Source organism: Silurus aristotelis, assembly GCF_946808225.1.
Source record: "Silurus aristotelis genome assembly, chromosome: 9".
NCBI classification, from domain to species: Eukaryota; Metazoa; Chordata; class Actinopteri; order Siluriformes; family Siluridae; genus Silurus; species Silurus aristotelis.
In genome coordinates, this window is record NC_139582.1 from 3,502,451 (window position 1) to 3,526,037 (window position 23,587).

The window sequence follows — 23,587 nt, forward strand, 5'->3', positions numbered from 1 at the left end:
CCTGGATACATTTATTAGAGAACATTTGAAATTATTTTGTATTAATATATTAATATGATGTATGGTTCAGTTACCAGCGTGACACTAAAACAGGTAGTAATAAAGACTACTTTTTACTGAAATACATGTCAGAGCTTGAACGTCTTTACTTGACTTAAGAAAAAACATGAGTATGTGTACTTTTACCTGATTGCCATCTCTGGGTATGAATGCAATAAAATTAGTTCCTGCTGTTTTTGGAAAATGATTAAAAAACCTATTTCTAAATAATCATCAGCTTCACACCAACCCATTGCAATTTTTTCTTGTTTATAGCTTATTTCATGCATTTTGCAAAGCCCTGTTAATAATATAAATTTTCATCGTTACTACATGATATATTTTAGGGGTTATATTTTTAGAAAACATAAATGACACCGCAGGAGACTCTAAAAGACTGCACTTGTGTCATTACAGAAATGACCAAAAGGAAAAAAAAAATTCCAGATGTTTCGTACGAGTTGTTTAATAATATGTTTATAGATGTGTTTGGAAACCATGAAGAAAAAAATACAACTTTTATAAAATACTCTGAACAGGTATCGTAAGCTATTTAATAATTACAAAGGTAACAATATTTACATCAATGTGCTCTGTATAATCATTTCAAACAAACAGTTTTTTATAAAATCATACAATACAATACAATACAATACAATACAATATATACTTAATGGGGAAATCATATTTCAAAGGCAGGGCATAAAGTGACTAAATCCTCAGGCTTGTAATCCCATCTTTATCGCCATGACACCTCTCTGGATTGCAGGACTGAAAGACATAAAAATGGATTGAGCTTTCTAGTGAAATAGAAGATGATTTATCTTTCTATTATTAGTTTACTTTCAGCACACCAGGTTGGACCAGAGATTCATCTTTTCAAACATTTCACATTGTTTATGAGGTTTAGAGGAGTCAGACTCCAGTCCTTAGGGCCAATAGTCCTATTAAAATGTTTTTGTTTCTTTTAACATTACACATTTTGCAAACTAAGGTGTGTTATAATTGCAGTAAATATTAGTTCTAGTTTCTAATAAATAGAAAGAATTGAACTGAACTGAGAATGTCTGACCTTTTAGGACTGTAGTCTGATGTATTGGGAAAAAAAACAGTGAGCAGAAAAAAAAAGGAAAAGTTCAAAAATCCAGGAAAACAAAGTTATCAGTGATCAACTCGACCCAGAACATTGAAAGCTCACAAAAACCACATTGTCCTACATTAAACTAGTGTCAAAGCCCCCTCTCATACAGGTGTCATAATGATCCAGATATGAAATTCATTAGTTGTTAAACAAAAAACAGACTGATTTCCGTACCCCAGATAAAAAGCCATTTTTAACAGATGTATCGGAAGCAACAAGGATGAAGTAAAAAAAGCCAATCGGAGTAGGAACAAAAGACGAGAGGAGCACAGTGAGGAGAGTGTTAGATCTGAGGAGCAGGGAGAAGAAGGCTTGGAAAGCACCACAGGTGGTTCTGAGATGATCATGTCACACATACACACCCTCTGGATGAAGGCTGGACACCAGCGGGTTTTGCAGGCTGCGAGGGTTCCCCAGGATCTGCTTGGCAGTGGTGCGAGGGTTAAACTCTAACACTGAGTGATTGGAGTCTGTGACAGAGTGAAAAACAAAGTTAGACGTTTTTTTCATGTAGGACAAATCTGATCATTTTATCCTCTTCAGCCTGCATGATTATGTGGAATACACTGAAAGTCAATTGATATTATTCCTATTCTTCTGATTAATTTACACACAAATGTTCACACCAGAACCAGAAATTTGTTTTTGTGTTAACGTGCATACCAGCATGTCTGGAGACACATGTCTAGACAGTGAAGACCATAAGTGTGCCTTTGATGCCAAAATATGCATCAGGCTGTTGGGTGATTTTACACGTACTTATACATGTCAGTGGTGAATATTCCCAAGTTAACTAGATGGACTAAAATACCGTAACAACATTCGGCATAAAAAGAAAAAGTCTCCCTTCAACATTTGTGTTGTTGTTAACTGGGTGCCAAAAAACCTCCAGGCACTGAACCAAACTCCAAACTCCTGCTTGTTCATGAATGATCTCTGAACAATCCCACCTGCTCCTGTAGTTATGTTTGTTTCATATTCACATTCATTTAGTGCATTTTAGTTCAAATACACTATTTGTTTTTAAAAGTATCTGGACCCCTAGCATTAATCACAGGCAAATACAGCATACTTGGTGAACATCTCAGGTCAGATTTTGTCTTCATTTACTGCTAACCTCCACTTTCTTTTAGATTATAGGCCATGGTTGTGGGGGAGAATTAGTGTTTAATCAGCTACAAGAGCATTAGGTACTGATGTGTAGGAGGTCTGGGGTGCACTTGGTGTCCCAGTCCCTTCTAAATGTGTTATTTAGGCTTGAGCTCAAGGGGTCTGTTCAGGACACTCATTTCATGGAGCTCATTTTTTACACTGTGACAATGTAAAGATTCTTAGTTCCAGTATACTGCATATAAAGACATTCTAGACAGTTATTGTGCTTTACAGTTTGAGTAAGATCCATGTATGGGTGTGATGTTCAGTTGTCTACTTATTTTTGTTTATGTCACATAATTCTGTGTAGCTTTACAGAGTATCTATCTATTACTTATCGATCTATTACTTATCTATCTATCTATCTATCTATCTATCTATCTATCTATCTATCTATCTATCTATCTATCTATCTATCTATCTATCTATCTATCTATCTATCTATCTATCTAGCGAGCTAGCTAGCTACCTAGCGAGCTAGCTATTTTATATTTTGTGTTTTGTGTACTGTGTATTGTCCTGCACTGTCTTGTGTTGTCTTTTTGCACTGTTTGCACCAGTTGCACACATGCAATTTATGTGGCGAGGATCTTAGTTCTTGGCCCTGTGTTTTTATGTTCTGTGATTGTTATTTTATGTTGTTTTATGTAGCACCTGGGTTCTGGAGGAAAGTTGTGAAATGACAATAAAAGCTTCTTGACTTGACTTGACTTGACTTGACTTGACTTGACTTGATCTATCTATCTATCTATCTATCTATCTATCTATCTATCTATCTATCTATCTATCTATCTATCTATCTATCTATCTATCTATCTATCTATCCATCTATCCATCTATCCATCCATCCATCCATCCATCTCATGTCGTCTTTAGAGGCAAAAAGGGCAACTCATTTATCCAGCATGTTGAAACATTTTGCTGATGTACAGCTACAGAACTCATCCTCAAGTTTTTTTATATTGCACTTCAATTACTTTTCCACATTTCTCATCCTACAACCCATTTACACCCTGGACAACTAGCAATTTCACCAACCACTCTTCCCCCAACCCTCATATATAATGCTTTTGTTTTGGGCCATTTCCTTCTCACTTCTGTCAACCATCATGTGTAATTTTACTTACATATAGTCAGTAATGTGCAATATTACTAATACAATGTGCAATATTATTTATTACCTTCACACATATATATTCATCTGTATATTATTGTTCATAGTACATATACACCTGTAAATTACTGTTTATAGTCCTATAATACCATTCTATTTAACTTATGTAAATCATGTAAACACTGTATATCCTGCACTTGCGGATATTGTACTCTGGTTAGACCCAAACTGCATTTCGTTGCCTTGTACTTGTACATGTGTAATGACAATCAAGTTAAATCTAATCGAATCTAATCTAAAGCATGTACTAATGTACATGTACTGCAATGTACCTGTTTAAATGGCAATAAAACTGAAACTTGAAATGGCTACTGATAATCTGATAGGATGTGTGATCATTTTATATCTACACTGGCGAACTTGATTGGTGAACTTGATTGGATGCAAAACTGATCCCTTCTGTTTGAGGTAAAGTGAACAGTCACTGGAAGACAAGTGAAGTGTAAACCTTTGAAAATTAGAATTAAAAGTATTTTGTTTCATCAGTAAGTAACCTATATATGATAAATATATATGATAAACATTAAACTATTTATGTAATAGTTTATGTATAAACATGTTCTCTATAATTCTCCAAATCAGACAGAATCTGTGTTTATTCTCTTTACCTTCATCGCTCTGTCCGTCTGGCATGAGGTAAGCTAGTTCTGGGTCGTCTGCTGAGACACTGAGCTGAGTTGAAGGAACTGTCTGCTGGATGAACTGCTGGAGATTACACTGCCGTAGTTCCTTACTTACTTCTTCCAGCTCTCTGCTCTTAGCCTGCGAACACAGAGTTCATTACTTTGTATTACTTATGAGTGAATTCATTTACATTTTATTTACACTGAAGCAATAAAGTACATAATTGATGATGATCATGAGCCTCATTCGAAATCTGTTACATAACCTTCCTTTCAACCACACCTCCTCAAATATTACAATGGGGTTTTTTTTGTTGGTTTTTTAATGTAATGTCACTTCATAAATTAGCCACCAGGAGGCAGCAACAAATTCAAAGTTTTAAATCAAACATAATCTCCCATTTGGCAGACATCTTGTAATTTGGCAAACGTCTACCTCTTTGAACGACTTACAATTATGCAATTTACACAACAGTGCAGTTGAAGGTTAAGGGCCTTGCTCAAGGGCCCAGAGGTGGCAGCTTAGTGGTGCTGGGATATAAAATCGCAACCGTCTAATTTGGAAGGTCCAATGCCTTTTTACATTTACATTTACATTTGCGGCATTTGAGGAGACGCCCTTTTCCCGAGCGACGTACAAAAGTGCTTTGAGTCTCTATCAATGAATAAATCTACACTGGTACGCCAGATTACAACTTAAGATAAACCTCTCAACAGTGTTGTAGGCAGATTTTTTTTTATTTATAAATTTTTTTATACAAAGCAAACTTGGAAAGTGTTTTTCAGGAAACACTTAAACTCACTTTACATCACATTCCTTACCATTTGTACTCTTGCAATACATTTAGATGCACTTTTTGTTTCCGCGGGAATATCATACCACAAGAAATAGTGAATACTCTTCGATCAAGGATCTCTCTCATATCTATCGGTTCTGCGTTTTTATGTTTCACATCTTCACATCACAAGTACAAACATGCATTTTCCACCATTTACATTGATCGTTTGCGCCATTTTGGAAATGGTTTCGAATTCAGAATGATTGCGCTGAGTATGATCGACTGCCTGGATTTTGTGTTACTATTTTATGAGGTATTCATTGTTAGACTGTTAGTGTTACTAAGAGTCTTTCCTAACAGTGTATACATGCTACAAGCTTCGTTTCAGGACCTGTGAACAACTATGAACTAGCTATTAATTGACCAAGTCAAGTGCCAGTCTTGTGTGTTGTAATTGTTAATCTTTAACACAATAAGCTTTTTTTTTACCTATAGGTTCATTTTAGGTGTGTTTTTATTTAAATTTTTTCATTCATTAAAAAGTACCGGGATATAAAATGGGATATAAGAACACAACTTCGAGTCTACACATTTGTATCGTCCGCTACCTGTGTGTTCTGCTTCACTAGAATTCATTATAGCTTCTGTAAGAATGATTGCAGCCTTGGAGGACAATAGAACACAATTCTATTCCTTAAAAACCTCACAGGGCTGTGATGAAGGACAGATTTAACTGCACCTTTTAGGCGCAGTTGCCCTGCGGTAAGCTTAGTCACACTGCGTTTACGCTATCTCGCTAACTCACTGTGGTGCCTTGGGGGAAAAAAAAAATAGCAAACAGTGAACTTTGCCTTAATTGAAACATTTTGTGAAGAGAAGATGGTGACAAGCCTGGGCAACTGTTCTGAGGAAATTATAGTGGTTGTGACATCAGGGAAAAGCTCCATTTTAGACACTGTCTCAGCATTGTATGTTAGAGTATATAACAATATTGCATGAAATTACAAATAACTCTGTGTGGAAATGGTTAATTTGCATCAGTCTTTGAAAGAAAATGCCCGGAAAACACTCGGAAAAACTTTTCCAGCCATTTGTGATTGAAAACATTTTCACCACAGAGTTTGAGCCACACGTGTTTGGGTGTGTTTGCGTAAAATTTTCCATTCACTTCAACTAGGAGACCTGAACCGGTTTCATCATTACACTGCCCCTGTACACAAACTCCATGAAGATATGCTTTACATGGGTTGAAGTGGAAGAAGATCTCCTGCTATAAAGCACCTATGGGATGAATTGGAATGCTGACTGCACCCCAGGCCTCCACACCTCATGGTACGACTCAGTGATTTGATGATACGGCCAATTTTAATTAAATCAGTGACATTTCCATTCCAGATCTGATCCCAAATGAAATGCTTTCCGAATTCACCTATACAGGTACCACAAATTGTAGGAAAGACCTCTAGTTAAATATCCTTCGTCTACTCAGAATGATAATACCATAATAAATCTTACCTGTAACAGTTCCTCTGTTATCCAGAGATTCTCTTCTGTTTCCTCAAGGGCAGAGCCCAGATCAGATCCCTGATGCTGCACCGTGTCCAGCTGTGCCATGATCTGTCCCAGAGATTGTTCCACGTTCGCTTGTTGGTAACTCATACCATTTTTCCTCTCCTCGTTTAAATGGATGTTCCGCTCGAGGCTCCCAAACTGTGTTTCTGTTTCGTGAATCCTCCGGTTGTGCTCATCAAGAGCTACGTTGAGCTCCCGTAGTTGTTTGAGCATGCTTTGTTCTTTTTGAACCTCGGCGTGATACTCCGACTCCCAATACTCCCCATGAGCCAGTTCGGCCTCATTTTGCCTAAATTTGTCTCCCAGGTAGTTCATCTCCTCTATAAGGTTTTGGGAAAAGCTCGGGGGTGAAGGCTGCTCCAAAACCCAGGCCTGCTTATCCAGAGCGTCCAAGTGAGCATGGAGATCCTTTAATCTACTCTGCTGATGGAGAATCTGTCGGAAGACCTCTTCTTTGGATGGGCCAGCTTGGGCATGGGATGACCCAGGAGGACCCTGGGGAACTTGTACACCCGGAGAGTCCTTCGGTACATTTTTGGGTTGTTTAACAAAAGTTTGTGAAGAGGTAGATGGCCCCAGGTTAAAGCTGAGGGCCTTCTTGGGCACTTTACTCTTCGGAGGTTCTGGATCGAGGAGTTTTGGGAGGGAAGGTACTCGGTCCAGGTCGGAGCCCTCGCTGCTGGTGGGTCCAGTGCGCCGCAGGATGAATTGTACTTCACTGCTCAACTGGCCCAGTTTAGCCAGGGCTTCCAGAGGACGCTCATTTGCAACCAGCTGACGTTCTTTGTCCCTCATCTTCTGGACAAGAACATAGCGACCTGTTTGCCCTGAAACAATTTCATAGGATTTATGAATGGACAATAATGAATGGACTTCCTCTGAAGATTTATTTTTTTCTCACCACTGGCTCAATTATTTGGGATAAACTTATACACTTTTTTTATATTACTTTATTTACATTAACTGCATTTGGTAGATTATTTTAACCAGAGCCACTTACATTTATCTCCTTTATACAACTGAGCAACTATGGCGTTAAGGGCCTTGTTCAGAGGCCCAGGAGTAGCGGCTTGGTGTGTCTGGTATTTGAACTCACAACCTTCAGATCCTAACTCCAATGCCTTAACCACTAAGCTACAACGTTCCCACTTTATAACTGCTTTATCTCTGTAAAACTGCTTTGAGACAATGTGCATTGTTAAAAGCACTTTACAAATAAAAATGAATTGAAAATTGAATTGAATGTAAATTCTGCTAGGAAATAAATTGGTTTCTTCATTTCTGGCTTCTAATAAAATATTTTCCAGTCTATCACTTAGTTCCAGCCCGAGCTGGAAAAATGAGCTAATCAGTTTGGCTTTTCCTTTAAATATGGCTATGTTGTATACATAACCAAAGACCAGCAATTTCACCCCCATGCAATCTAAAGCTACAGAATCTTCTTAACACCTCACTTGCTGTATAAACTCAGTCTTGTTTTGGTTTAATTTGCTTTGCCTAATTGCTGGAAATGTTCAGAAATAATGATCAGTCCAAATAAAACACTACAGCAATACATTTTTCCATTATGCTTATTCTAAATGGAAATACATACCTATTGCCTGAGCAAGAGCGATGACCACATCCTGACAGGACGTCTCTTCGGACAGGCCGCAGACAACTCGCTGCACGCCATCCACCCACACCTTTAGCTCCATCTCTATGTTCGAACTTCATGCAGCAACTCCTTTCACATGGCAGTGTCCTGCTGAAGAAAGTGGAAGGCTTGTAAGGAAAATAATGAATTGATAATGAGAAGAAAAAGCATATTGTCCACAAAAGACAGGTAACTTGTGATATATATAGCTTTCTAAAAGGACAGTAGGAGAGGGATTTACTGTGAGTTGTTATTATACTGTTCATAAGCTTGTGCAACATCTAGTATATTTTAATTAATGTAATAAAACATAGTGAGTCCAAAAAATGGATACTTCATCAACAAATTTTTTGCCAACGATAGTTGATTGCTGGAACTCTTGGATATTGGCAAAAATCCATCTGATTTATCCGATTCATCTGTTTACACCTGATACTGCACGGAGAGCGCTATATTATATTCATTATTTACAATTAATTAATTATGTAAATGTATTTATTAACACATATTTTTTTCCTCACATTTCGTTTTAATGATTCAATAATAATTTTTTTTTTGTTATAAAGTTTTTATCCAGTATCCATTTTGAAAATCAGTTGATTAATCAGCAAGTACGATCCAACCTAGCTTTTGGTATCGGGTAAATACTGATAAATAGTTATGTACAGAATAGAACTTCCAATCCGGATCAGCTTCTTAGAAAATGACGCATTAAATAAAAAGATCTAGAAAAAGTGAAAATATGTTGGATAAAAATAGTAGCAGTAGTTAAAAATAGTACCAATAAGGAGAAATGACTGAATCATAATAGAACATTTTCTTAGAATCCACTTAAAGTATCTTTCTTACTAAAAAAGTTACGGACCGTCGCTGAAGTGCAGTGGAAAAACTTAACATTGGCTTGAAAACATTTCACTGAATATGAGCTATAAAATGTCACCCGAACCAGATACTGCCTACTCGGCAAAAAAGAGCAACATCATTAGAAGGGCAGCTCCAATAATATTTGTACAACAATTAGAATTTTACAGCATAATTGACTTTGTAAACATGTAACATGATTTCTTATATCATTAGAATGATCTATAATTGATCAAGAAATAAAAAAAGCGAGGAAAATCATATATATTAATGTATTCGACTGGCTGAATAGTTACAGTTATATAATAAAATGTTTATTACTTTAGGAGAAGAAGACAAAGAAAGAAGAAGGAGCAAAAAATAGGAACTTCTACTTCATGATGATCATCTAGATGCTGATATTTTGTGCTTCAGCAGTTGCACTTGTTTCTAGATGAAGAAAATGTGGACTCAAGTCATAGTGTGTGTGTACAAAGGTTTAACAAACAATGGTTAAAGCCCAAGGCACCTAACACTCTAAGCCTGCCGCTACCTCCATGATCAACACCTGAATACGTGTAGTGATACACTTACACACACATTATACTTTGAATACACTCAGGAATGCTGCATTACAGGTTTGAGAGTAAGAAGGACATGTAGTATGCAGATTTATTCATGATATGAGGCAGAAAAAAAAAAACGCTTGTCATGTTTACTGTTGCTCTATGACCATTCTTTATGCATTACATCGCCCAAAATGAAGTTCCTACATGGTTCTTATGTATTATATACATTATATAATCCAAAGCTTTGCGACTCCTGATTTTTCTCAGCCATATTTAGTTCTTCTCCAAAGCCAAATCCAGCTCTATGAAGATGTACCTTACATCCGTTGGAGTAGAAGATTTTGTGTGGCCTGCTATAGAGCTCTGACCTCAACCCTATTAAACACCTTTGGGATGAATTGGAATGCAGACTGCACTGCAGGCCTCTTCAACTAACCTACTTTAGTACCTGACTTTCTGAATGTGGCTGAATGAGTACAAATCTTCACACTCCAAAATCTAGTGGAACATCTTCCCAGAAGAGTGGCGGTTACTATAACAGCAAATGGAGACTAAATGTGGAACGGGGATATTCAAAAAGTAAATTGTGTGTATAGTGTCTGGGTCAGGAGCAAAAATGTGTCCCCAATATCTGTCAAAACTGTAAAATCTGCTCCCAAACACACACTTCTGGAACAAAATTGTTCTAAAAACTAAAGCTTGGGGAGCAAACAATGTCAAGAAAATATTAAGCAAAATTGTTTACATACATCTTGCCTCAATCGGCACACTGATTCATGTCTCCGTAATAAAGCAAGTTGTGAATTTAAAGATCTGCCTGCGAGGCCACGATAAACCAGTCCTGCCATGTCTTCCTTATCAAGATTTTCATGCTCTAGAGGCAGAGCCGACCCTTAGGGCGTTGTTTGCATTTGCACAAGTGAAGACCTGTAATGAAGTGAAGTCACGTCGTACACCACTGACTGTGCGGCGTTAACTTTCTCCTGCGCTGGGTGAGGGTAAAGAGCGATGTGGAGGTGGAGCACTTTTGCACCAACTTGTGTTTGATTCAAACTCCACGCCTCAGGCAATCATTAACCAACACTGACATTCCTGTACATTCCGAAACTCACTCACACAAATCCAACTCAGAATGTGCATTTAATATATGTAATATATGTGTGTGTGTGTGTGTGTGTGTGTGTGTGTGTGTGTGTGTGTGTGTGTGTGTGTGTGTGTGTGTGTGTGTTAGTCCCCTGTACAGTGTTTCTTTAATAATATCTCTATTAATATTTGTATAATATTTCAAATTTTAGGGTTTAGGGCTCTAGTTTGTCAAATTTCTACTGTGACTCTGCCAATTTAACGAACTGTGACTGTGATTGTGTTACTATGGTAACAGGTGCTTAAGTAGAACAATAATCGAACTGACAAATTATTAATCTTAAACAATAATTGAACTGACCAACACTATGTGTGCATTTTGAACAACCTCCAGCCAATCAGAACTGACCTTAGCACGCACACACACACACACACACACACACACACACACACACACACACACACACACCTATACTCTTATTATGCTTCTTTTTCACTACAATACCTATAATACCTATACAAACACACACACACACACACACACACACACACACACACACACACACACACACACACACACACACACACATATACATATATACAGTGGAACCTCGGAGCTCGCGGCCTCAGCGCTCGCGACCTCGCATGCTCGTGACTTTCATTCCGACCGGCGACTCTCTTTCAGATCGGCTCGTGAGCAACCGCGAGCTGCTCAAAACGCTAGTTTTAACATTTCTAATCAAGGTTTATTTTATTAAAATTGTCTAAAAAATGCTTTAAAACTATTTTTATTATGTATTATTATACTGTACTTCTCTACTGCATACTTTGCTGTACCTGCACTTTATTTTTTTTTTAATTAAGCATTGTAATTGCTGTTAATTTACATAAAGTATTGTTAAAATAGTCTAATAATTAAGTGTTATGGAGTGAAATAGTGTTATTTACTCATTTAAATCGATTTCGTATAGTGTTCTTTGGGTTTTTACTGGGTTGGAAGGGGCGTATCAAAAGGTCGTGAAAAGCTCCAAGGTTCCACTGTATATATATATATATTGTTATTGTATAGTCATACACATATACTGTAAGTCATTGTTTTTGATTGACACAAATCTCCAGTAGCACACTCCAACATCTAGTGGAACATCTTCCCAGAAATGTGGACGTTATTGTAACAGGGGACTTAGTGTGGAATGGGAGGTACAAAAAGCACATAAGAATCTTATGGTTTGGTGTCCACAACCTTTTGTTTGTTTAAATATATCAATATAAATATATGAATTCGAATTCATTTTAACGACACAAATTTTATCAACACGCAATTCAGGCAGCGCACATTTCGTTTTTATAAAATATATAAATGAATCAATATGATAGAAGAGAAATTGAAACCGTTAACTCAACACACATTTATTTACGATGTCCTTTTTTTACTCGGATACAAAAAGATTTACGCCACAGAAAAAAATTAAAATGTTCAACTCAAATCGAGCACCAAAATCCGCCAATTAAAACGGTCCGTGTGGAAACATAGCAAAAAAGTGCCGTTTGGTGTCCTGATGATTTACGTCATTTCAAACACCATCATTAATTTAAAACATTGACAAGAATATTTTGCTCTATGTTTAGTTTGGTTTCACTAATAATAAACATACATTTGCATAAAGCGCCCATATTTGACCATGCGCATGTTGATTAGCGTATTAAAAACTTGAAAAGTATTAATTCAAGGTCTATTTAGAAAAGATATAAATGTTGCGATTAATCACGAGTTCACTCATGACGATCGTGATTAATCGCAATGAAATATTAATATCGATTGACAGCTGTAATATATATCTATATATCTTGAAAAGCTTATCATGGCTTTTTATTACGGGTTTGAATTAACAATTTATTCCGGTCCCCTGAAGTATAAGGTTTCTAGTAATTTGTGACGATCTCAACCGCAAAACAATTGCCACCTTAGCTACGGTTCAGATGTAGTCTGTACAAATATACCAGCAATCATAACAGTACAATACAATCCTTACAATCCTACATGATCTCTCAACTTATCAGGTGGATACAAACTACTACAGAGACCCATATTATGGGATTTACTGTATATTTGCTTTACATTATAGGATTTTTCTTAGGACAAAACAAGAATGCTTTCTTTTTTCTCTTATTTGGATCACATTCCCTTATCAGCATCCACAATTTCTTAAATTCTTATACTTTATTGAATTTGGAAGTATTGTGACGTCTATTGAATATTAGCAATTAGATGTAAAGTAACGACAAGGTTTCTGTGAAACTATCAAATGTCACAGAGAACAAGTTTCCCTCGAAACTCATCTATAACACAAGCCTTAAGGTTGTTTTTGAGAAGGTCAGTAAATGTTTCACACAAAGCTGTAATTATGATTTTCCTGTATAGCTCGAGGGTTTAGAGAGAGAGAGAGGGTTTACAGACGAACTGCTTTCTCTTTTCCTCAGATTTATATTTCCACATGTATTGTTGTATTTGTGTGAATATTTAACGAACCGAATTGAACACTTCTTGATGGAATTCAGTGTTTTCTTGTTGGGCTTTGGTTTCGTTAAAGTGTTTCTCAAGTCAGCAAGAAGTCAACAAGTTTACTGTGGTTTTTCTCATCACTAGGAAACATGTTGTAGGTAAACGCCCAGATGTCATGAGGTAGACATTGGTGTAAAAAATATTTTGGTGGTCATGAATTTGATAAGTATTCGCAGCAGGTGTTTAACCAGACTGGATAAAAAAAGGTGAGAATGGAAAGGTAAACATGAAAATCATCTTTGCAAGGTCTGTGAGTCTAAGGGTTGAATATTTCACTGGAGATAAAGCCTTGTTTTGCTTTCAAGTTATCAATTATTAACTGATCCCAAAACCATTTCACAGACCGTGTTAGAATGGCAGGCGTTTACTTATTTACTTATTTACTTACTTACTTATTTATTTAATTTGCTTGTTTGCTAATTAATCTATCTATCTATCTATCTATCTATCTATCTATCTATCTATCTATCTATCTATCTATCTATCTATCTATCTATCTATCTATCTATCTATCTATCTATCTATCTATCTATCTGTTGGTTTGTTTGTCTGTCCATCCGTCCGTCAGTCTGTCTGTCTGTCTGTCTGTCTGTCTGTCTGTCTGTCTGTCTGTCTATCTATCTATCTATCTATCTATCTATCTATCTATCTATCTATCTATCTATCTATCTGTTGGTTTGTTTGTCTGTCCATCCGTCCGTCAGTCTGTCTGTCTGTCTGTCTGTCTGTCTGTCTGTCTGTCTGTCTGTCTGTCTGTCTGTCTATCTATCTATCTATCTATCTATCTATCTATCTATTGGTTTGTCTGTCTGTCTGTCCGTCTATCTATCTATCTATCTATCTATCTATCTATCTATCTATCTATCTATCTATCTATCTATCTATCTATCTATCTATCTATCTATCTATCTATCTATCTATCTATCTATCTATCTGTTGGTTTGTTTGTCTGTCTGTCCTTCCGTCCGTCTATCTATCTATCTATCTATCTATCTATCTATCTATCTATCTATCTATCTATCTATCTATCTATCTATCTATCTATCTATCTATCTATCTGTTGGTTTGTCTGTCCGTCTATCTATCTATCTATCTATCTATCTATCTATCTATCTATCTATCTATCTATCTATCTATCTATCTATCTGTTGGTTAGTCTGTCCGTCTATCTATCTATCTATCTATCTATCTATCTATCTATCTATCTATCTATCTATCTATCTATCTATCTATCTATCTATCTATCTCTGCATCTGTTTGTTGAAAATGACACAACACTCTTGCACAACATAAAAAAAAAAATTACATACAAATTATAATACACGGATTAATTGCTAACTATTTATTTATTTATTTATTTATTCATTTATTTTATATTGCAAGGTTACAAAAAAACACGGAAAATAAAATAACATTTACAATAATTTTATAAAGAAATTTGAATGTATTTATTTATTTATTCCCTTATTTATTTTACAAAACACAAAACTAAACTCTAACATTAGAAAAAAAAAAAACTATTTGTTTGTTTGTTCGTTTATAACCAGTTCTTTCTATTTGTTTAATTGTATAAAATTGTATAAAATAAAATTATAAAATAATAAATAAACTAAACGGGCATACAGTTTTCTTAACTTCTTAAAACACACACACACACACACACACACACACACACACACACACACACACACACACACACACACACACACATATAATATATTACATTCCCAAAGGTATCAGTGAGCAGAGTGTCAGTGAATAAGTTCCTGTTCTGCTCTGATCAATAGGGATATTATTAAGGTTTGGTTAGTGCACACACCACTGATGTGTGTGAAATTACACACCCTTTCTCCGAGTCAGCAGAGCTGCACCTGATTACAGTCTGCTGAATGTCCCTGACAAAAGAGTCATCTGTTCTCTGAGCTTCTCTTCCAACCACTCAGAGGGAGCATATGAAGGATGAAAGCAGAGGGACAGAGAAGCCAGTGCAGGTGTATCAAGTCCATGTGGGAAACTGGGGACATCAAAGATCCAGGTGTGTCTGCGTTCATAAGGAGTTTTAATAAAGAACAAACCATGGTGTATGTGTGTGTGTGGTGGTAGTGATCGCTAAGATGAAATGCATTCTTTCATTTAATGAAGTTTTTTTTTTTGGAGCTTCTGGTATCCATAAACACTCGCATTTTCCCATGTTTTACCATCAACATGGAAATTTGATCACTTGGTCAGAAGGAAACGGCAACATAAACAGTAAAATAAATACAGGTGGAAAAAAATCATGCTGGTTTTCCTGGACATCATTCTTTCTCCAGATACCAGATACCCAAGGAGTTCTACAGCGAGTGTGTTATGACTGTATGAGAGCTGTCAGTGAACAGAAAATCATTTCTGACCATTTCTATCCATCAAGATGGACGGAGGAGTGAGTGTCCTTTCCTTTTCAGTAAAACTCTCTCTATATGATACTATGAACAAACCCTGTTTAAACAGTCCGAATTCCAGAGAGTACATGACCCGACTCTAACATAGGCATCGAGTTTCGCATGTCAAAAAGGGTGAAACGCATTCTCAGAGCCAGCATATCTAAGCCTTCCTCATTGTGTACAAAGGGAGGAGTGTACTTTCTAATTCCTCTATGAGCTCACGAGCATGGAACTAAAGAATGATCGCAAGCCAAACACCAAGCTGATGGCATGCGGTATTTCAGGTGGATCAACTCACTGCCCAGGAAGTCCCTTTTCGAGAAAAAAAAAACAGAAACTGAGCAAATATCCTACTAGAGTTGAAATAGCATGAATTTTTTTATTTTATTATATTATACTATATTATATTTATTATATTATATAATATTATATTTATTATATTATATTATTTTATATTAGATTTTATTTCATTATATTTATGATATTATATGATATTATATTTTATTATATTTATTATATTATATTATATTATATTAATTATATTATATTATATTATATTATATTATATTATATTATATTATATTATATTATATTATATTATATTATATTATATTATATTATATATTGTACTAATGATTGATTTGGGAACAACATGGGACTTCTCACTCAGACATTTTCCACACTACTCAATGTTGTTTATACTATAATTTTGCCTTTGAGACACACACAGACACACACACACACACACACACACTCAAAGCACAAAATAGCCTCGCACAACTGATCCTTGCAGTCCAACGTACAACAATGTAATGGGAAAAAAAAGGGCATCATTCACTAACAGCTAGTTGCCCTTCTTTTTTTATGATTGACCTCATATTTACACTTCAGCAAAGCGAATTTATTGTACAACTTTTGTGCTGCGGGAAGGTGGAAACCAAACACACACACACACACGCACACACACACACCTTTATGAACTGAAAGAGAAGGGACCGGGTTGTTGCGTTTGCATATCCAAATAAACTGTCATCAGATACAAGGGGCTGGAGTTAAAAAAACAGCTGAGTGAATCATCACAGGTTCCTGGATGACTTCATGTTTAACCCCTTGTGCTCTTGCAGGGGAACAAGATCGTGGATTTAAAATAGAACCGCTTCAATATTAATCTATTAAACAAGCTGTGTTGTTTATAAAAGTCCATTCTAAATGACATAAGGATTAGTTATGGACATAAATGCATCCCAGGTTTTATACTGCCTTATAAGAAGGAATAGTCCATTTTTGTTCCAGGTTTAAAAGCAACTGTTTTTTTACAGAAATACAGACATGTACGTCTTTTTCAAAAAAGCACAAGCACAATCTCCGAGTACAACATTCTGTTTATCAGATGATACAAGTGAATAATGATTGCTATTAAATTTGCCCAAACCTTCTTTATAAAAGTTTATAGTAATCAAAGGTCTATGTAAATTGTTTTACATCCTACTTTTAATTATAATATTGATCATATACCACGTATTGTATGGTATCGTATTAGTATTGAATGATAGTATATAGTATAGTGTAGGTATGGTGTTTCTCAAAGCATAAACATGACTCTAAATACAAAAACGTCCCTAGAAAATATATACAGCTAAAAAATCACACCGACACGTGAGCAACTGAGAGACATCATGGAGATATACTTAACAATGCACTAAGGGAAATAATGTAATGTATAGTAATATTTTATAGAGCCTGAAGCGCCTTTCAAGAGCTACTAATTTATACTAAACTATAGTCTAAGGAGATAAATGAATCCTTTCCTTGCAGTATAGTGCTGATTATAATACTGCGTATCATTCTCAGCCTGTAATCTTAAATCAACATAATGACATATCATAGACTTGTGGTATATCATTTTCAACTGATCTTTTACACATTAAACATCTGGCTTTTCTATTGCATCTCAGGTTAAAAGACTAGAGCAGACATGAATACTGGAAGGAAATCAGGTACAGGTACTGATTGACCTTGTGGAAGAACTAGACAAACCTGCTGCTCAGGCACAGGAGACTATATTTACCTTCGAGCTGAAGCCTCTCTCCTGGGCGACAGCTTTTCCAATCACCATTCCGAGCGAAACCAATGAAACTATTGCTCTGTAGGAAACACTAAATCCAATAATGTTCAACAGGTGATATTCTGTTTCCAACTAATGAAGGAAATGGCGAAAGTAAAGTGTCAGAAAGTGTCTCTTTTTCTCCTCCTTTCCTTCTTCTAACTACTATGTTATGCTGGCACATACCATGGCTGTCCCATGCTCCTCCCCTCCAACAGGTAGGAGTCACAAAAATGCACTTCCTATTTAATCTCTCTCTCTCTCTCTCTCTCTCTCTCTCTCTCTCTCTCTCTCTCTCTCTCTCTCTCTCTCTCTCTATCTATCTCTCTGTGTGTGTCTCTCTCTCACTCTGCCTCTGTCTCTTACACTCTCTCTTTTGAATTTGTCTAAGGTGTTGGAAAGAAACCATGGCAACGGGAAAACAACACAAACTTTGTATCTACATTTTACAATAAAATAAATACACCTACTACACAATACACACCCAATGACTCGAATTAAGACATACACTCAGTATGTAAACAATATTAAACAGTATATATAAATGTGTGTGTGTGTGTGTGTGTGTGTGTGTGTGTGTGTGTGTGTGTGTGTGTGTGTGTGTGTGTGTGTGTGTGTGTGTGTGTGTGTAAAGGAGCTCTTTTTAGGTATAATATTCCCATTTACATGTTTTAAAACAATAATATATTATATATAAAAGTTATCCTCTAAGGAAACCACCTCAGCAGCAATAAAAGGAACTTTTTATTACCGTTTTAATGAGAATACTACTGAAGAGAGGATCCTTCCTCTCTTTTGGGACAATGAAGTTCCTTTACCAGGTAAAGATTTGTATAAATATGAACAGTTATGTACACACACACACACACACACACACACACACACACACACACACACACACACACACACACACACTAAAACAAACACAACACAACACTTTTTATATTATTATTAATATTAGTAGTAGTAGTAATAGACATAGTCGTAGAACTATTATTGTTATCATCATCCTAGTCTTTATCATCACACCATCATATTATTATTATTGTTATTATCATTATTATCATTTTTACTTACAAGATTTTTTTTTATCATAGCTTGAAGCTTTAGAAAAGCATTGTCTTGCCTCGACACTTATATACAATGACGCCTTTGTTGTTTAAAAAAAATAAAACTACAGATGAACTAACATTGTGAATGAGAATTCCATACTCAGGTTACACCCCCTTAATCTCACAGCCCAGATCAAACCCAAACCACTAAAACCAGAAACCCTGGTCCACTGATTATTCCTCAAATCACAAAGCCGGCACATTCAGAATCCTTGTGTGGATCTTGCCAAGATAGCTGTAAATAAGATATAATCCAGACACTACTCATTCTTCCACCATTTTACACATTACTTCAATGTCTTTTCACCTCACAACCTACCTCAGTGACAGCACAAGCACACCCATCTACAATTATTTTATATTTCTGTTATGTTTGTGCACATTACAATATTTTCTGCGTAACTGCTGTTAAGGAATAAGACTTGTCTCTATGCAATATTTTAATATATTCATTGTATAGGGAAGCGTTAGCTCAGTGGTTACTGATCTGAAGGTTGGCGGTTCAAGCCCCAGTATCACCAAGCTGTTGCTTTTGGGCCCCTAAACAAATCCCTCTTAGCCCACTGTGTTCCCAGTGTGCTTAACTTCCTCCTTGATCTTCTTCTTTTCCTCCTTCCTGGTGGCTCCATCCTCAGCATTCTCCTACCGATATACCCCATGTCCCTCTGCACATGTCCAAATATCTCAATTAATCTTCTCTCACTTTGTCTCAAAAACATCCTAAACATGCTGACCCTCTAATAAACTTGTCTAATCCTGTCCATCGTAGTCACTCACTTCAGTTCTGCTACCTCTAGCTCCACTTCCTGTCTTTTACTCAATGTCACTATCTCTAAACCATACAACATCGCAGTCCTATACATTTTCCCTTTCACTCTCACAGATACTCTTCTATCACAAATCACTCCTGCTATCACTCTTCTCCACCCACTCCACCCTGCCTGCACTCTTTTCTTCACTTCTCTAACACTCTCTCCATTACTTTGCACTGTTGACCCCAGGTACCTGAACTCCTCTACCTTCTCCACCTCTTCTCCCTGCAACCGCACCCCACCACTGCCCTACCTCTCATTCACACACATGTACAATGTCTCACTCCTACTTACTTTCAGTCCCCTTATCTCCAGCACATACCTCCACCTCTCCAGGCTCTTCTCCACCTGCTCCGTACTCTCACCACAAATAACAATGTCATCTGCAAACATCATAGTCCACAAAGACTCCTTTCTGACCTCGTCCTTCAACCTGTCCATCACCACTGCAAACAGGAATGGGCTCAGGGCCGATCCTTGATGCAGTCCAACCTCCACCTTGAACCAGTCTGTCGTTCCTACTGCACACTTTTACAGCTGTTACACTGTCCTCATATATGTCCTGCACCACCCTCACATACTTCTCTGACAGACCAGACTTCATACAGTACCACAACTCCTCTCTCCACCATGTCGTACGCTTTCTCTAAATCCACAAACACACAATGCAACTCCTTCTGACCTTCTCTATACTTCTCCATCAACATTCTCAAAGCAAATAATGCGTCTGTGTTGCTCTTCCGCGACCTGAAACCATACTGCTGCTCACAGATGTTCACCTCTTCTCTCAGCCTGGCTTCCACTACTCCTTCCCATAACTTCATGGTGTGACTGATCAACTTTATTCCCCTGTAGTTACTGCAGGTCTGCACATTTCCCTTGTGCATCCCTTAGGCATTCTCTCACCAATCTTGTTAACAAAATGTTTAAAAACTCCACTGCCTTCTCTCCTAAACATCTTCATGCTTCTACTAGTATGTCATCTGGTTATTGTTTTTTATTACAATTTTAAATATCATTTTGTACCTCTGTTCCATCTGCTTTTTATAATCTCCTAAAACTATAGAAGACTTTTACTACTTTTTGCACTCTGGTTGTTATATTAAGACTGTAAATATTCCAGCATCTGCCTTTTATTTACATACTAGCAAGCTATATTCTCCTGCGGCAAGCTCACACTGGCAAATAGTTCCCTTTTAACGATCTTCACAGTGTTAACAACAAATCACTGGTCAGGAAATGAGCGATAATGGAACGAGTACACGCTATCTGCTACCATTTGCTTAAAACGAAAAGCAAGAACAGTATATAGTCTTCTTGTAAGCAAAGGTAAGAATCATGATAACGATTAACACAAAAAAACACGTGTCTGGGTGTATAAATATTACCATAAACGTATCTTTTTAGCAAAGCCTACACATAACATACGTCTCACATCATAACCTTGTGCTCCAGAACATCTGATCACATGCACATTATCAACTTGTGCTGTTAATATCATGAACAGCAGCTACGCTAATTCCTCTCCACTGCTTCTCTTTCTCTCCCCATCCCGAGGCATTCTGAGGTTGCTCCAGCTCCAGTCACGTCCCATCTCTTGAAGATTATAGACCTTTTGAAGAAGTAGATGCCGAACTCGCAAACATCCCGAACTATCTAGAGACGTACCAGTGCCAACTGGATCCCACTGCATGTGTGGAGTTTTGACATTGGACCTCCTGGAGTGTTTAAAGGCTCTGGCATGGAGATGCTGGTGCTGGATTTGTGATGATCACAAATGTTGAGCTCAGTAGCTCCCAGTTTTATAACCATAAAGACTGTATAAGACTGTAGAAAGAACTTTACTTATAATCTTATACTCCAGTGCTCATGTTAGTTCTCACTCTTCAGTGTTCTGTATTGTTTAAAGATTATAATCACAGTCTTGATGTCACCCAAATAAGGATGAGGTTCCTCTTTTGAGTCTGGTTCCTCTCAAGGTTACATAACATCTAAGGGAGTTTTTCCTTGCCACAGTCGCCACGGGTGATCATCAGGGATAAATACACACCATTTACCTTCACTGTTGATTTCAGTAAAGCTGCTTTGAGACAATGTCTGTTGTGAAAAGCGCAATAGAAATAAACTTGACTTGACTTGACTTGACTAAGTGTTTTTCACATTGTTTACAGGTTGGTCGTTTTGTCATGCATAATAATATATTTAGCATTTTGTGTAGATGTATTTGTATATATATATATATATATATATATATATATATATATATATATATATATATATATATATATATATATATATATATATATATATTTATTTTGCATTGCACAAATGATCGTCAGATATTAGGTGAACATTACAAATAAACTTGAAACTTGAAACACTGACTCTCCCCCCCATCCCACACACACACACACACACACACACACACACACACACACACACACACACACACACACACACACCCCTATACTGTTATTATGCTTCTTTGTTTCACTACAATACCTATTCAAGCCCCTGTCAGCCTGACAATCGAGCCATGACGTGAAATAGAGTGTGTGATTACTCTGCTGTGTACTTCCTGTCATGATGGCCTCCCTTTTGAGATAACACTCTGTCTTGCTTGATTTCCATTACACACTGTTATCAGTTTTGCAGGCTCTGATACTGACAATGGGCCACACACATGTTGAACGAATATGTCATGTGTTTGGATTTTAAATCGTAGCATGATATCCGACAAGCGCTGTCCTACAAATAACACGTTTTATTCATTCTTAAGGAAATAAGCGAGAAAATTCATATGACCTGTTTAATTTGAGATTTTTATTTATTCCTGGTTCATAATTTAGGTTGAACATACACTATATGTGGCAAAAATATCGGAACGCTCAATTCAATATTTTTTTTCTATAGTGCTTTTCACAATGGACATTGTCTCAAATGAGGTTTACAGAATGCAAGAACAAAAAAATTCTAATATATATAAATGATGTGTATTTATCCTCTGATGGAGCCTGGGGGCGACTGTGGAAAGATGGTATGAGGAAAAAACCCTGAGAGGAACCAGACTCAAAAGGTGAACCCATCCTCATCTGGGAGACATTAAGAGTGTGAATATAAATCATAAAAACAATACAAACACTGGAGAGTGAGAAATATCATGAGCACCGGAGCTCCTGAGCGATAAATTTGCTCAAAATCTGAGATCATTATAGATTCAACACCAACTCCTCCATGCCTAAACCTTAAAATTTTCAATGATGGAGAAACAGCGTATGTCGAATGTTATTTTGAGCATTGATTAAGAGGTTGTTTATCCCCAAAGTCCAATGTCTTTCATTACATTTAGCCTTTATTTGAAATAAAAGAACCAAACCTGTTCCAGCATCACAACCCAAGCTTTATGAGATGCTTTACATGAGCAAGAATGGATATACAATAGTCTACTTTAGAGCTTCGACCTAATGAACACATCACCTTCATTAGTACTTGACTTTCCTAACACCCTTATGGCTGAATGAAATCTCACAAATCTCCAGAAGCAAACTCCTAAATCTTCCCAGAAAAATGGAGATTGTTGTAAGAGCAAATGGGGACTAAATGTGGTGGTCAGGTGCACACAAACCTTTCTTCATATAGTGCATGTGTTTTCAGTCCAGAGTCAGAAGAAATGTGTGAATACAGTAAGGTAGGCATCTGGATAGTGTAATAAAAAAATGCTGTCACATATGGCTATTGAATATGGTAGAAGAGTAGCAATAACAGGTGAAACGTCTAGGTTTTGTTTTTCGAATCTAGTACCTGGACCCCTAGTGCAGTTTAACATTTCCTATTTGAATTTTTTTCATATTATTTTATATACATTGACTTATTAAAACTCTTCTGGTCTTTATTGGAGTCAGTCTAGTCAGTTTTACACACTTCCCTCTAAATGCCAAAAGAAGATACACAAATATAAGGTGATT

At 36.6% G+C, this 23,587-nt stretch overlaps 1 protein-coding gene across 4 annotated transcripts; it reads right to left on the reverse strand.

Moving 5' to 3' along the window:
* Positions 1-677: 677 nt before the first annotated feature.
* rassf7b (Ras association domain family member 7b) lies at positions 678-17,913 on the reverse strand. Of its 4 annotated transcripts, none has more exons than XM_083550036.1 (6): positions 17,663-17,913; positions 8,075-8,224; positions 6,424-7,307; positions 4,115-4,268; positions 1,543-1,650; positions 678-810 (listed from the first exon to the last, which is right to left on the reverse strand). In XM_083550036.1, the coding sequence occupies exons 2-6, from the start codon at positions 8,175-8,177 to the stop codon at positions 779-781; spliced, it is 1,281 nt and encodes a 426-aa protein (XP_083406162.1). In that variant the 5' UTR covers positions 8,178-8,224; positions 17,663-17,913; the 3' UTR covers positions 678-778. The 4 variants fall into 4 exon arrangements, with proteins under 4 accessions (XP_083406162.1, XP_083406161.1, XP_083406164.1 ...); XM_083550035.1 differs by having other exon boundaries at positions 8,075-8,227; XM_083550038.1 differs by lacking the exon at positions 17,663-17,913 and adding an exon at positions 10,275-10,492.
* Between the last annotated feature and the right edge of the window lie 5,674 nt (positions 17,914-23,587).